This window comes from Suricata suricatta, chromosome 12 (genome assembly GCF_006229205.1).
Source record: "Suricata suricatta isolate VVHF042 chromosome 12, meerkat_22Aug2017_6uvM2_HiC, whole genome shotgun sequence".
Taxonomy (NCBI): Eukaryota; Metazoa; Chordata; class Mammalia; order Carnivora; family Herpestidae; genus Suricata; species Suricata suricatta.
The window spans coordinates 23,861,223-23,878,274 of NC_043711.1; the positions used below are offsets into that span (position 1 = coordinate 23,861,223).

Below are 17,052 nucleotides of genomic sequence, written 5' to 3' on the forward strand. Positions count from 1 at the left end.
AGAGCATGGCACTATAATCATTATGAACCATCTCCAATACTGACAAAATAAATCAGAGAAATTCTCTAATTTTTTAAACTATTTTTTCATTCTTTCAAATATTTACTGAGCACCTGCAGGCAATATTTGAGGTCTGGGAATATGTATGAAATGTACTAATCAGGTAAGAAACTCACTTTATTAAAAAAAATGGACCAATTGTTAGATTCTATAATACATATAGGAAATAAGTCTTGCAAGAGAAAAAGTTATGTTTATGTGGTCAATCATGTTTAGGAATATTTTCTGTGATAAGCTTTGTTGGTAGAAATAAAACATGTTAAATCTGTAGAATCAGAATTAGAAATAGCTGAATCAGCAAAATCATGGTTCAGCCCACAGAAATGGAGACAAGTTTATGTTACAAAGAGACCATGTGGTTTTGAGATAAGAGTGACTACAATGGAGTTTAAAAGTTTGGGCAAAGGTCATATAGTGAAGGTTTGAGACATCAGTAAAAGGACTTCTAGGTCCTGAGTTCAAGAACTTCTAGGTGAACAGACTTTGCCTTGGTGGATCTCCCACTGGCCCAGGAACAACCTGGATAAATAAATGAGTAAGGCAAAAATTCATGTCGCTCTGCCTTCCTCCTCCCTGTCCCAATGACAGCATGGTGGGAAGCCCAGGCCCAGTCTCCTAAGGGCTTTATTTGTCCCGGGTTATTAGCAATTGTGGCATCCAATGACCTGAGTGCTCTTCAGCTCTTGCTACGAAAGATGGGCAAGCAGCCCAAAGGGATTAGCCTAGGCAATCAACAGACATGTCAGCAGAACATATATCCCTTCCCTTCAAAAACCTACAGTGCAATGAGTCCAAAGACTCCTGACTCTTCTAAGGACCAGCTGAGAAAATATGAAGGAGAGTGAATATAGGAGGATCTGGTAATTAAATCACTTTTTCTTTAACGAAATCAACAAGTTTTGGGGTACTTGATTACCAAAACCTTTACAAGGAACAATATGTTTTCTGTGGAAAAAGCTAAAGAACAAAGTAAACTATTACCACATAAAATAATGTCTTATCAAATCAACCTGTATCCAAAATATCACACGACACTAGTGAGTAATACTGTGCTTCAGCCAACACTTCAGCTCACATTAGCACATCAGTTGTAGTTCCTGGGCAATGGTTTGGGGCTTCCAAATAAGTTGAGATCATAATCTTTTTGTTGTTGTTTCCTGTCAGGCAAAGAAGTCGTTTCGCCCTCAGCCCGCTCCAGACCACCAAAAGATAACAAGACACTAAAGCAATCTGACTTCCCCCTCCCCAGGTACAACTCCTGCCAACTCAAAATCTCCTCAAACAATAGGCTAAACAAGACCAGTATTCCAAGAGATGAGGTTTATATGAGATCCAACACCTCTGCCTGAGAATGAATCATAAAACCACTAGCACTCAATTCCCCAGCATTCCACCATCTAGCCCCAACTGGGTTGAACTGTGCAAAATGAAAAAGAAATCAGGAACACACTGAACTTAAAACCTCAAATACATTTTAAATCCTGTTTTAAATTCATTTAAATTAACAGAGATCAGGCTACTTCTTTATTCAAGCTGGTTATTCTTACTGCTTTAATACCAAAAGTAGTCAGCCACATTTTTCCACTAAAAAGTAAAAAAAATACCCTGACAAAAGAACATTCTAAAACTCAGTAGAGAATATGGAAACAGCTTACAATAAACCTTGCCTTCTAGAATAACTAATGGAGAAAATTACCCAGTTATTTGGCCATGGGAAACAACTATTTGTATATTTTTATGTATTCTGCAGGTCACAAATTAAAAGTACACTTTTTATTTTCTGGCCTAGCATTTTTCCAGTGTTTTACAAAGAACACCAGTGCAGCAAGACAAAAGCAAGTTAAATGGGTTTGAGGAACTTCCCCTTCCTGGGAATGACTGACACACACTTGCATATTAAGGAGTCTGAGGAGTCCTACAGTAAACTCTGGAATCCAGCAATTTAATTTCCCAAGTTCATTTGGCCCTGCAGCCCTTTTACTCTCATAGCACTTTGTCAACATCCCACAAAATGACTATTCTGCAGAGCACATTTTGGGAAAGATTCCTCTAGAAAAGGGATCAATGAAATGGTTTTATAGCTGAAACTCTGGAGTCGGCTTGATTCAAATAACAGCTTCACCACTTAATTAGCTGTGGGACACTGGAAAAGTTTAAATGCCACCCGTTCCTCCAGGTAAAATGGCAAAATAATAGCACCTACCTCCCAGGCATGGGTCTTTCCACATGACTGGAGAATCTTCTGAGAGCTTCACATGGCCTGTTCCTTTTTGTCATGCAAGTCTCAGTTTACAATATCACCCCCTGCAAGAGGCCTTCCCTGATCACCCAATATCAAGTTGGCCCCACCCAGTTCGATAGTCCACCCTCTTATTTTCTTCATGATACTTCTGTTTGACTATTAAATTGTATTTCACCCCAACTGAATACAAGCACAGTGAAGTAAAATTTTATTAGTTATTACTGCTTTATCCCCAAACAGGTCCTCATTCAGTGCTCAGGGAATGAATGAATGAGGTGGTTGTGAGAGTTAAAGAGGAATCAATGTAAAGCATTCTTCGAAGTGGCTGACACATACACACGTATCCGTAAGCTGTTATGAAGAAGTCCTAATTCTTGTACTATTTAACTTACCTTTTCTTGCTGTACTGTGGGTAAACATTTCATAGCATTTATTCAAAGATGTGTTGGCAAGTGGGCTTTATGGATGGGGTGGCAGAGATGTAGGCCCCGAGGGTAGGATTTGCTGATTTCCATGGTGTAAATACTCCTACCAAGACTAATTTCAAGTTATCAATGGCTTACAAGCAGGCTCATAAAATTCCTGAAAATACAGCAAATGGCTCTCAGAAGCCAGAATAACCCTTCTCTTGGAGAAGGTCCTTTCAGGGTTCCATGTCTTGTTTGTTAAGTTTAAAATAAGATTTATATATATATATAGTGAGAGAGAGAGAGAGACACACCTTTTCCACATGCTCCCTTCTTGATGAGCCAAGAAAAAGACAATCCAGACTTTCATCTGATGCTCAAGGGAACTACCTAGATGTGTTGGGCTACATTTTCTGTACCACTCTCTGTGGGCTCTTTGACGGTTGTTTAAGACTCTGAACATGATCTATTTCCATGCCAGACCACTGAGAGGAGAAGCTAATCTCATAAAACACTAATTAAATTGTGTTTAGATTGATTTAAATTGAGGTATCCACACAATAGAGTCAAGGCACCATCTACTTAGTGCTATCAATGAGCAGAATCCCATAACAGAAAAGGAGTGACTATGCTGACCACAAGACCCCAACATGGAGTCAAGGTCAAGGCTGCAGATGGAGGTTTCTGTGGCATCACTCCCCTGCTTTACATGCAACATGATCCCTTGGTACCCAAAATAAAGCAGCAGCTTTTTTTTTTTCAACTATGGCAATCTCCTAGCTATAGTTCTAAGATAACAACCACAGTTTCAAAATCCAATCATTCTATGTGCAAGTGATTACATGCCAGTAGTTACTGCTCCTCTTCTGTAAACTAAATGTGAAGACAATGGAGTAAGGCAGGAAGAGATTAGTTTCTGCTCCACCGTATTAGCTATTTATTGCTGTGTACAAAGTATCCCCAAATTCAGCAGCTTAAAACAACACACATTTATTATCTCACAGTTTCTATGGATCAGGAATCCAGGCATAGATTAGCTGTGTCCTGTGCCTCATAGTCTCTCACAAAGCTATAGTCAAGGTGTCAGCCCAGGGCCTGTCATCTTATCTGAAGGTTGCACTGGGAAAGGATACATTCCAACCTCACAAAAAGGTTGTTGGAAGTCTTCAGTTCTTTGTGGCTGTTTGAGTGAAGGTCTCAGTTCCTCACTGCATGTTGACTAGAGGCTACTCTCAGTCCCTCACCACATAGGTCTGTCTCCATATAAGTTTACTTCATCAAAGCAGCAAGTTGAAAACACAAAAGAGTTGGCTAACAAGATGGAAATAAGTCTTATATAACCTAATCATGGAAGTCACATTGGCATCCTTTTTCTTTCACCACATTCTGTTTAGTCACTAGGCCTAGCCTATATTCAAGGACATGGATTTACACAAAGGCATAATTCCAAGATGTACAAATCACTGGGGCCATCTTAGAATCCTGCCCATGACATCCATTCTTCCCATTCCATCATGGATAAGACCTAGGCCCAACAAAACATCTCTTTAAGCAGCTCATTACAAAACCAAGCCATGTAGTTTACCCAAGCATGTTGCTAACATCTCATGAAAATAAAACAAGGGAGAATAAGCAAGGGGGACATTAAGTCTGAAGATACAAATGTCTCATCAAATGTTCTAAACAAATACAATCAATATCAGAGAAAACACCCAGGATCATCTGCAGTAGCAAGCCCCATCATGGAAGCCATACATTTTGAACAACAAACAAGTGACTCATAAGAACTGCCCATCCAGGGCACCTGGGTGGCTCAGTTGGTTGAGTATCCAACTTCAGCTCAGGTTATGATTTCACGGCTCAGGAGTTCAAGCCCGGCATTGGGCTCTGTGCTGATAGCTCAGAGCCCAGAATCTGCTGCAGATTCTGTCTCTTCATCTCTCTCTCTGCCCCTTCCCTGCTCACACACACTCTCTCTCCCTCTCAAATACAAATAAACATTAAAAAAGAAAACAAAACAAAAAACAAGAACTGCCCATCCAAAAAGGTATATGATGCCAAGAAATCTAGTTTGGCCTGAATGCTAATAACTTTTGGAATTTTTATTTATTGCTATAGCATATTTTTAAATATACTTAATGGCATGTTATTGCTTCCTATTTTCTGTGAAATCTGGGTTTCCCACAACATTTTGCCTACATGGTACTTTTGAGATCCATATCCACCATAGTGGCAAGGAACTGCTATAAAATTTCAAGCCTTGGCTGTCACCCACATTTTTTCTAAGTTCTATCCAACTAAATATCCTCAGGTATCTGTACATCCCAACAGTCAATAGTGGTGGCAGGCCAGAGAGGTGGCCTCTGAAGGACTTCAAATGATTTTAATCCACTAAGTATAAAGTGCATACTCAGAAAAACTGCAACAGTTTGTCTTAGACAAAAGAAAATGCAGACAAAGATGGTCTTAAACCTAAATGTTCAAAACTAGTCTGTACATTATGCCATTCTTCCCAGAAAGATCCATATGCTTTACTTTCTACAAATGTTACCCCAACTCAGCTACAAAAATATTTAGATTCATTGTTTCGCTAATCACCTATTTGTGTTCCTCTTTTAGAGTGATGATATTTGATAACCATCTAAACCCTGAAACTATGGCCATCTGTAGGAAAGTAGCTGTAAGCCACCTTAGAGTTGGCATGTGCTGCACACACTCGGATCCTGAATATGTGTCAAGTAGCATATGTATGGTGAGCAAAGAAAAGAACTGATGCAAACTTCCAGTTTAAAGGTGACAAGCAGACAGGAAGACTATACAACAGATGCCAGGAAATTTTGTTAAGGCTGCAGATATCTTCCAACCTGTGAAAATAATTTTGTAACATGTTTTCATATAATTTATGGCTTTAAGGAAATAGAGTGAATATCCTTACCTCTCTAAGATGTATGTTTTCCTTCTCTTTCTGGTCTAAAATCACTTCCAAGTGGCTGACTTGAGACTCAGCCTCTGCCATCCTCCGTGTCCGCTCATTGTCATCCTCAAGACTTTTAGAAGGCAAACCTTTACTTTGCAACATCTCAAGGAGCTTTTTAATAGACTCATCTCGGGCATTGAGGGTCTGTTTCTGTGTTTCAATTCTCAGCTCCATTTCCTCCAAGGTCTTCCTTAAAAGGAACAGCTCCTTAGCTTGTCTGTCATGCTCAGCTTGGAGCCTCCGGAAGTTCTCCTCAGTCAGCTCAATGGTGAAGTGCTCTGCTCCACGGTTGCCACTCTCTTGCTGTAGGAGGTGATTGAGGTCTCTCTGGGTTCGAAGCTCATCCTGAAGGGCTTGGATTGTCAACTGCAGGTGCTGTGACAGAAACATGGAGCAGGAGAGGAGAAAGAAGGGGAAAAAGTCAATGGAAATGCCAAGCGCTATTTGCTGCTACCACACTATGGAGATGGAATGTTAATCACGAGGTCCAGAGGGCCAGCCGTGAAGTCCTCCAGGGTGACTTCAGAAGCATGGGACAGTACATGGAGAGGGGGAAATTAATTCAATGATGCTTTCTGAATGTCTTAGGAGAAATGTACACATACACAGAAACAGTATATTAGTGTCAGTCATGAGGGAAATTATACATCCAAAGAGTTTTAACTGAGGAAGTGGAAAGGGTTAGAAGGGAAAGTCTCACAAACACACCTTCTTTACACCTGCAATGCTCCAGACTCAGTATTCCCTGTTTCCTAAGGTGTTCTTTATTCTACTATCCATTATTTTCCATCAGAAATGCATTTCCATTTAAAAAATGAAAATAAGAGCATCCACCACAAGTAGACACAAACGAGGACTTTATTTTTTACAAATAAAGCTGTGAACAGGTTTAGTAAACAGGATTACTGCATCTGCAAGCAAAAGGGAACAAATGCAGACAGGGACAGACACAAACACACAAGGAGGTGAGTCTGTGCAGAGCAAAACAAACAAGCTGCAAAGAGTGGACCAACCTTGGTTCTTCTGGCATCCAGTAACTGAACAGCATGGGAAATGGAAAACAAAAAATGAAGCAAAAAATCAACACAAAGAAACGTCTAGTGCAAGCAAAGGATATTTAACAGAAAGAATCAACATAAAGTACCTTTACGGAGAGAAAAAATTAAAAAAAACAATTACTTATCACAGCAAAGACCCATAAGCTACACAAAATCTATAGCACTGCTGTTTGATAAATGTGATCAATAGAAAAGAAGAAGAAGAAAGAAGAAAGAAGAAAGAAGAAAGAAGAAAGAAGAAGAAGAAGAAGAAGAAGAAGAAGAAGAAGAAGAAGAAGAAGAAGTAGTAGTAGTAGTAGTAGTAGTAGTAGTAGTAGTAGTAGTAGTAGTAGTAGTAGTAGTAGTTAGGTCAATTCCACTTTTTATTTTCCGAAATCACTCTTACCCAGGAACCTAAAGTCTTTGGTATATTACCAGGGAAGAAAGCACAACACTCCACAGTACCCACCACGTATTATTCCAGGTCACTATTTTAACCAAAATCAGAATGAAAACACCAGAGAAACAAAATAGTTACTACTTATGAGAAAAGAAACAGTTGCCTGAGAACAATTGGTAAATTCTGCAACACCTTCCCCACAGAGGGCCAACCCCCAGGCTGATCAGAACAGGCAGCCATAAGCCTGAAGGCATTTTCATCCTAGGAACAAACCAGGATGTTTCCAAAACAGCAGTTCCTCACCCAGTCACCAAATACATACTCCTACTGTAGACCAGACACAAAGTTAAGGGAGGGAATCAAAATTAGTACAAGGTGTAGCTCCTGCTCCCAGCGAACTCACAGTATTGTAACTCATTAATAATACCATGTGTAAGTCATATACATATTGGAGCAGTCCGCATTTTGAAGTCTTTCTGAATTCCTACAGCTGGTACCCAAGAGGTGCTGAGATCTTTCTGAGTGTGGCCTAGGGGTAATATTAGCACTCAATATTGCATCATCTTGATGAAACTATTTATCTTTCCATTCACACACATCCATTGAGACATTCCCAGAGCACAAAGAACAAGCATTCTTTCTCATCCATGTGCTATAGTGCCTCACTGGAAAGTGACTAGGAAAGAGCTACTGGTATGGGTGTTTAATGATAGTAATTATGAATTTTTTAATATGATTCACTCCTGTAAAGTATAAAATTCAGTGGTTTTTAGTATAATCACAAAGTTGTGCAACAATCCACACAATAAATTTTAGAACATTTTCATTATTCCAAAAGAAACCCTGCAGGATACAAAATTAACATGAAGAAATCTGTTGCATTTCTTTAGACTAATAATGGAATAGAAGAGAAATTAAGAAAACAATCCCATTTACAAATGCACCAAACTGAATAAAATACCTATAAATAAATGTAACTAAAGGAATGAGAAACCTATACTCTGAAAACTGTAAGACACTGATGAAAGAAACTGAAGACAACACAAACAGACAGGTATTCCATGTCCATGGATTGGAAGAATTAATATTGTTAAAATGTGCATTCTACCTAAGGCAATCTACAGATACAGGACAATCCATATCAAAATACCAATAATATTTTTTCTGAGACCTAGAACAAATCATTCTAAAATTTGTGTGGAATAAAAGACTCTATAAATAGCCAGCAATCTTGGAAAAGATGAACAAAACTGGAAATGTCAAAATCCTAACTACAGGATTTTTCTGTAGATAGACTACAAAGCTTTCATAATCAAAATGGTATGGTACTGGCACAAAAACAGCCACATAGAGCAACTAAATAGGATAGAAAGCTCAGAAATAAACTCATGCTTATATGGTCAACTAATCTATGACAAAGGAGGCAAAAATAAAAAATAGGGGAAAGACAGGCTCTCTAATAAATAATGTTGGAAAAACTGGACACATACATGCAAAAGACTAAAACTGAATCACTTTCTTACCATCTCAAAAATAAATTCAAAATAGATTGAAGACCTAAATTTGAGACTTGATATCATAAAACTCCTAAAAGAAAAGACAGGCATTAATCTCTTTGATACCGGCCTTAGCATTATTAATGGATATATCTCCTCAGACAAGGGCAACAAACACAAAACTAAACATTTGGGACTACATCAAAATAAAGTTTTTGCACAGCAAAGAAGACCATCAACAAAACAAAAAGGCAACCTACTGAATGGGAGAGGATGTTTGCAAGTGATAAATCTGACAAGGAGGTAATATCAAAACATGTAAAAACTTACATAGCTCAACACTAAAATAACCCACTTAGAAAGTGGGCAGAAGACCTGAATAAACATGGGGGGGCGGTTGATGAATCAAGTTTTATTTGTAAAACAAATATGGATCATTGGTGTTTTGAGACTCTTCTTCTCCACCCTACTGTGCCCTCACTGAAATAGAGCATGTTTCAACACGCGATTTACTAGCTGTTGAATGGTTGTTGGGTTGTCTGACCCTCAAATTAGACTGTGAATTTATCTTGGGTGCAGTTCTGGGTTCACTGGGCCTGGCACATATCTGATAAATCTTCACTGATGAAGAATGAGCTATCAACATGTTTGTTACCTGTCCCCGCAGTTGGGAAGACAAGCCATGTGTAAGGGTAGTATTTATCATGGTGGTGGAAAAATATGAGGTGGACCCTCTGCTAGGGCTCCTGAGTCATTATAGAAAAATCAGACTGCAAAAATGTCCTGCAAGCAGCACTCCTGTAGGCTGCTATCTCCCAGAGCTTTTTTTTCTTTTATAGTTTATTGTTAAATTGGTTTCCATTTAACACCCAGTGCTCATCCCAGCAAGGCTCTCCTCCATGCCCATCACTCCCCTTCCCCTCCTCTCCACCCCCATCAGCCTTCAGTTTGTTCTCAGTATTCAAGAGTCTCTCATGGTTTGCCTCCCTCCTTCTCTAAAACTATTTTTTACCCTTCCCCTCCCCCATGGTCTTCTGTTAAGTTTCTCCTGTTCCACTTATGAGTGAAAACATATGTTATCCATCTTTCTCTGACTGACATATTTCACTTAGGATAACACCCTTGAGTTCCATCCACATTGCTACAAATGACCATACTTTATTCTTTCTCATTGCTATGTAGTATTCCATTGTATATATAAACCACATCTTCTTGATCCATTCATCAGTTGACGGACATTTAGGCTCTTTCCATGATTTGGCTATTGTAGAAAGTGCTGCTATGAACATTGGGGTACATGTGCCCCTATGCATCAGCACTCCTGTACCCCTTGGGTAGATTCCTAGCAGTGCTATTGCTGGGTCATAGGGGAGTTCTATGGTTAATTTTTTGAGGAACCTCCACACTGTTTTCCAGAGCAGCTGCACCAGTTTACATTCCCACCAAAGTGTAAGAGGCTGCCCATTTCTCTACATCCTCACCAGCATCTACAGTCTCCTGATTTGTTCTGAATAAACATTTTTCTAAAGACATACAGATGGTCAACAGGCACATGAAAAGATGCTCAACATCACTAATCATCAGGGAAATGAAAATTAAAACCACAATGAGATATCACTTCACATCAGTCAGAGTAGTTACTATCAAAAAGAAAAAAAATAACTCTTGGCAAGGTTGTAAAAAAAAAAAAAAGGGAACCCTTAAGCACTATTGGTGGGAATGTAAATCGGTGCAACCACTGTGGAAAACAGTAAACAGATTTCTCAAAAAGTTAAAAACAAAAATAGAACAGCCATCTAATCCAGTAATTCCACTACTGGGTATTTACCCAAAGAAAACAAAAATACGAATTCAAAAGATATATGCAACCTTACGTTTACCACAGCATTATTTATAATAGCCAAAATCTGGAAGTAACCTACCTAAGTGTCCAACAATAGATAAATGGATAAAGAAAAGATGTGTGTGTATGTACATATACACACTCAACCATAAAAAAAAAAAAAAGAGTAAGACCTTGCCCTTTGTGACAACACGGATGAATGGACAGAGAGTGTATTATACTAAGTAAAATAAGTCAGAGAAAAACAAAACCATATGATTTCACTTATGTGTGGGATCTAAAAAATAAAACAATGAACAAACAAACAGTCTCATAAATACAAAGAACAAACTGGCAGTCTACAAAGGAAGGGGTATAGGATTATAAGTGAAATAGGTGAAAGGGCTTAAGAAGAACAAACTTCTAATTAGAAAATAAGTCACAGAGATGAAAAGTACAGCACAGAGAATATAGTCAATTAGTATTATAATAACATTGCATGGTGACAGTTAAGAAAATTAAAAAAAGAAACCCTGTACTTTTAGCGAGTCATTTCCTTTCCCCCTTCCTCTCCCAAGGCCCTGGAAACCTCTAGTTTACTTTCTGTCTCTACATATTTACCTAGTCTGGATGTTCATATCCATGAAATTATGCAACAAGTGGCTTCTTTCACACAGCATGCTTTCAAGGCTCATCCATGTTGTAGCACACATATTTTGTTCATTTTATAGATGAATATTATTCCATTATAGAACCATACCACATTGCATTTATCCATTCATCAGTTGATTCATATGTAAATATCCATAGTAGCCAAAAAGTGAAAACAATTTATATGTCAATTACCTGATGAATGAATAAATAAAATGCAGTATATCCACACAATGGAGTATTATCTAGCCATACAAATCAATGTACTGATACACGCTGTAGCATAGGTAAACCTTGAAAACACTAGACCATGTGAATGAGGCCAGTAACAAGAAACCACATGTTGTAGGATTTAATTGATATGAAATATCCAGAATAAGCAAATCCACAAACAGAAAATAAATGGGTGACTAACAAGGTGACTGGAGTAGGGGGAAATGGAGGGTGACTACTAAAGGGTATGGGATTTCTTTTGGGGGTGATGAAAATTTCCGGAAGTAGATAGTGATGTTGATTGTAAAATTTTGTAAATATACTAAAAACCAATGAATTTTACAAATTAGATGGGGGGAATTGTATGCTACATAAATTGTATCTCAATAAATCTGCCACAAAGAAACATGAGGTGAGATTAAAAGGTAATACAACCTCTCTTCACCAGTTCCCCATCCCAAAACCATATCAAAACAAAGTGCACAGGAGTATCAACAGCCTTTGGCCCAGTAATGTGGCTGCTGCCAAACCTCTTGGGAACAGGATGTCCAACTGTCTTCGAATCATTTAAATATTCTTGATTATGGCAAATACTTTCTTAGATGAAGTATAATTAACATACAGTATCATATCTGTTGAAGATGTATATAATAGTGATTCCCTATTTTGTACATTACAAAAATGATCCCCATAAGTCTAGTTACCATCTGTCACCATACAAAGTTACTATAATATTACTGACTCTATTCCCTGTGCTGTACATTGTATCTCCATGACTCATTTATTTTATAACTAGAAGTTTGTACTTCTTAATCCTCTGCACCTACTTTACCTGCCACCACCAGCACTGATCCACTCTGGTAACCAAGAATTTGTTTCCTGTATCTAAGAGTCTGTTTCTATTTTATTCATTTGTCTTATTTTTTAGATTTCACATATAAGTGAAATCATATAATACTTGGTTTTCTCTGTCTGACTTATTTCACTCAGAATAGCCTCTAGATCCATCTATGTTGTCACAAATGGCAAGATCTTATTCTTTTTTTATGGCTGAGTAATATTTCACTGTGGTATATATATCTTATCCATTCATATATTATGGACACTTAGTTTGCTTCCATACCTTGGCTATTGTAAAGAATTCTGTAATAAACATAGGAGTACATATATCTCTTCTAATTTATGTTTTTGTTTTCTTTAGATAAATAGCCAGAAGTGAAATTACTAGACCATATATATGGTAGTTTGGTCTTTAATTTTTTGAGGAGCTTCCATAATGTTTTCCACAGTTGTTGCACTAATTTAAATCCCACTAACAGAGCAGAGGGTTCCCTTTTTCCCATATCCTCAAAAACACTTGTTATTTTTGTGTCTTTTTGATAATAACCAATCTGATTGGTGTGAGATAATATCTCAATGTGGTTTTGATTTGCATTTCTCTGATGATTAGTGATTTTAAGATCTTTTCCTATGCCTGTTTACTATCTGTATGTCTTCTCTAGAAAAATGTTTATTCAGGTCAATTTTTTAATCAGGTTGTTTGTTTTTTACAGTAAGTTATAGAAGCTATCTATATATTCCGCTATTAACCCCCTATCAGATATATGATTTGCAAGTATCTTCTCCCATTCAGTAGCTTGCCTTTTCATTTTGTTGATAGTCTCCTTTCCCATGCAAAAGTTTTTTACTGTGATGTAATCCCATTTGTTTATTTTAGCTTTTGCTGCCCTTGCCTGAGGAGACAGATCCAGAAAAATATTGCTAAGACTGATGTCAAAGAATTTACTGCCTATGTTTTCTTCTAAGAGTTTTAGGATTTCAGGCCTTACATTCAATTTAATCTATTCCAATATGATGTAAGATACTGGTTTAAGATACTAGTCCAGTTCTTTTGCTTGTAACTGTCCAGTTTTCCCAACACCACTAATTGAAGAGTCTGTCTTTTTCCCATTTTATATTCTTGCCTCCTTTGTCATACATTAGTTGACTGTATATGTGTGGGTTTATTTCTTGACTCTATTCTGTTTCATTAATCTATATGTCTGTTTCCATGTCAGTGCCATATTGTTTTGATTACTATAGCTTTGCAGTATACTTTGAAATCAGCAAGTATCATACCTCCAGCTTTGGTCTTTCTCAAGATTGTTTTGACTGTTTGGGATCTTTTGTAGTTCCACACAAATTTTAGGACTCTTTGTTCTAGTTCTATGAAAAATGCCATTGGTATTATGATGGGGATTACACAGAATCTGTAAATTGCTTTGAGTATGGGCACTTTAACAATATTAATTCTCCCATCCCATGAGCATGGTATATGTTTCCATTGGCTGGTATTACCTGAAATATCTTTCATCAGTGTCTTACAATTTTCAGAGTACAAAACTTTCACCCCCTTGATTAAACTTATTTGTTGGCATTTTATTCTTTTTGATAAAATTGTAAATGGAATTGCTCTCTGAATTTCTCTTTATGATAGTCTATTATTAGTGTATAGAAAAGCAACTGATTTCTGGATGCTATTTTTGTATCCTGCAACTTTACTGAATTCATTTATTAGTTCTAATAGTTTTGTTTTGTGTTTTTGGTGGAGTGTTTAGAGTTTTCTATATATAATGCCATGTCATTTGCAAATAGTATGGCATTGTTACTTCCTCTTTACCAATCTGGATGCCTTTAATTTTTTTTTTTACCTAATTACTTTGGCTAGGAGTTCTAATAATATGTTGAATAAAAGCAGCAAGAATGGACATCCTTATATAAGCCCTAACAATTGTTTTTTTCTCTTTTGCAATGAAAGTACCTGACTTAAGCTTTGATTACCAAGGCATCCACTTCAAAGAGGCATCCACTTCAATGTTGGCTATCTCAAATAAAAGAACACATCTAGATAAAAAGTCAGACTGCATCCTCCAACTGAGGCTCCTTCGTTTTAGAGATCTTTGTTGTTTTCAGTAACTGACCATTTGGCCCACTTGATTTTTCTCTTCCAACACTTTAAATCTCCCCTCTCAGGTTTTAAATTCACCAATAAAAAATGAGCCCACAAAACCTAGGTACCCTCCTCCCTTGACCCCAATAAAAGCAGAATCTCAGACCCAGCCACTCTCTACCCATGATCTCACTGTATGACTCCAATGGTGCTGTGCAATTTCCAGGTCTTTTAAGTAATAAGCCTTTATTCTTTCAAAGTTTCTTGATGATTATTGTTCAAGGTCATTTTGCAATCATAGTAAGAACCACAAGGGCCAATCCAACCATAGTACTAGTTATTGATAGACTGAGACCAGCACAAAAAGAGGATCTAAGTTTATGTGAAAACAAACATGATGAATTGGGATGATGAGACTGAAAATTATCTTTTCTGAGAGTGACTGAAACTACTATTGGTTTTCATATGTGGTTCATAGCACAGTCCAAAGAGAATTCCATGGAAAATTTGCCAAAATTCTTTGAGCGAAGATGGCCACATTGGAAGACAACTCTGTAAGGGGTCTACCCCTTTGGATGGGCAAGTTGCCTATCATCCTGATCCTTTGTTCCCATACCTGAAAAACAGGAATAATCATAATGCTTATCTCACAGAGTTCTTGTGAGGAAATAACTAAGGTAATGTATCAAGTGCCAAGTTTGAGAGTAAAGGAAGGGAGAAAGTTTGATAGAGAGGAAGAAAAGAAGAAAGTAGAAGAGAAGAATGGGAAGGAGGAAGGAAGAAAGAAGGGAGAGAGAAATGAGGGAAAATTGGTTTGTTTATCCATTCAATAAACATTTAGCCAGTATCTCCCTTATACACAAGACAGAAGGAAGGAAGGAAGGAAGGAAGGAAAGGAGGAAGACAGGGGAAAGGGAAGGGATGGGGGAGGAAGGGAAAGGGAAAAGAAATGACCCATGCTCATGGTCCATGTAGACAAGTAAACTGATAGTAGCGTCACTATGTTATGAGGGTTATGAAAGAAGTCATAGCCAGGTGGCTAGAAATTCAGAGAGGATTTAACCCAGGCTAGAGACATGTGGGAAAATACCCCAAAGGGCCACCACTGAGCTGGATCCTGAAGAGCAATTGAGAGCCAGCTCCATGAAGAAGTATGGAAAGAGAAGAGAAAGTATAAAAGCCCAGAGGCAAAGACAGACCAGATCTATTAAGGAACAGTAATAGCAAAAATCTGGATAGCAATTACCACATGCCACACATAGTTCTGAACTTTTCTAACCCTCACAACCACCCTGTGAAGTAGCCATTGTTTTGGATCTCCACTTAAGGGAGGAAAAATGGAGATGGAAAGTGGTTAAGTAACTTGCTCTAAGTCATCCTCCTAAGTAAGTGGCACAGCCAGATGTTCATCTAGGCTGTCTGACATCAATTCCCCTACTCAAACCACTATACCATGTAGTCTCTGAATTGGCACAAATGCTTCAGGATGCTGGAAAAAAATAATTAAAAGAATGTAGGGTAGAGGCAAGAGTTGTGAGAGCAGACAGACAGGCAATTAATGACAATTATAGCAATTTTTCAAATTTAAAGTTAACCACTTTAACCAGGCTGTTCCTCATTCAGAGTTTATGATAGGCACTTTCAGGTTGTATATGTATTAATAAGATAAATCTACTTTCAGGTAGCCATTTTCTTAACCAAATGACTTGGAGCATGATCACACAATCTGATAATCAACCTAAAATTTAGTGTTCAAAACTTTCTCAAATCCATGTGTCATTTAGTTTTCATTCTCTTTTGAAAAATTCTTAATGTTTATTTTATTTCTCAGAGAGAGACAGAAAGAGAAGGAAACCGAGACTCTGAAGCAGGCTCCAGGCTCCCAACTGGCAGCACTGAGCCTGACATGGGGCTCAAACCCACCAACTGTCATATCATGACCTGAGCCAAAGTCGAACACTTAACTGGCCGAGCCACCCAGGTACCCTGTCATTCTCTTTTAAATTATTTAAAATTATAGAGAATTGTTGAATCGCTGTATTGTACACCTGAACTAATATAACACTATATGTTAACTACGGAAAGTAGAATTTAAAACCTGATAAAATTTTGGGGCGCCTGGGTGGCTCAGTCGGTTAAGTCTCCGGCTTCGGCTCAGGTCAGATCTCACGTTCGTGGGTTCGAGCCCCGCGTCAGGCTCTGTGCTGACAGCTAGCTCAGAGCCTGGAGCCTGCTTCCGGTTCTGTCTCCTTCTCTCTCTGCCTCTCCCCCTCTCATGCTCTGTCTGTCTCTGTATCAAAAATAAATTTAAAAAGAACATTAAAAAAAAACGGATAAAATTTTTAATAAATAAATAATAAATTATTTGAAATTAAGCAGAGATCTCCTTGTTCTTAGAAAGGAATCTTGAGCAAAAGGCATGACTTTAAAAAGTCTTGATCATCTTTCTGCATCAAATACTGGAGGATGAGGAGGGGATCTGAAGGAACTTCTCTCTCCGTCTCTCTCTGTCTCTCTCCATCCTCCACTGTTCTACTTTAAGAAATTCAAATCAATTAAGTTTCAAAATTCATTTGCCAGATAGCCATTTCTACATAGATATTTAACATAGGCAATTTGTATTTTAAAATTAAGAGTTAATACATATAAAGCAGTAGAAAGTACCAAGTACAGAGTAATCACTTATATCAATCAGGATAGGCTAGGATATGCTGCCTTGACAACAGCAACAAAAACCCATATTCTGAAAGACATAATCTACTTGACACAGTGATTACACAGAATCAGAACTCTTAGGGCTCACAAGAGACCTTAAAGA

General features: G+C 37.8%; 1 protein-coding gene across 1 annotated transcript in view; it reads right to left on the reverse strand.

The window, feature by feature from the left end:
- Nucleotides 1-17,052, reverse strand: part of ERC2 (ELKS/RAB6-interacting/CAST family member 2) — a 916,748-nt gene that overhangs the window by 742,372 nt on the left and 157,324 nt on the right. Inside the window, exon 3 of the mRNA XM_029918083.1 lies at nt 5,645-6,061. Coding sequence (XP_029773943.1) covers nt 5,645-6,061 — 417 coding nt within the window. The remainder of the gene's footprint in view (nt 1-5,644; nt 6,062-17,052) is intronic.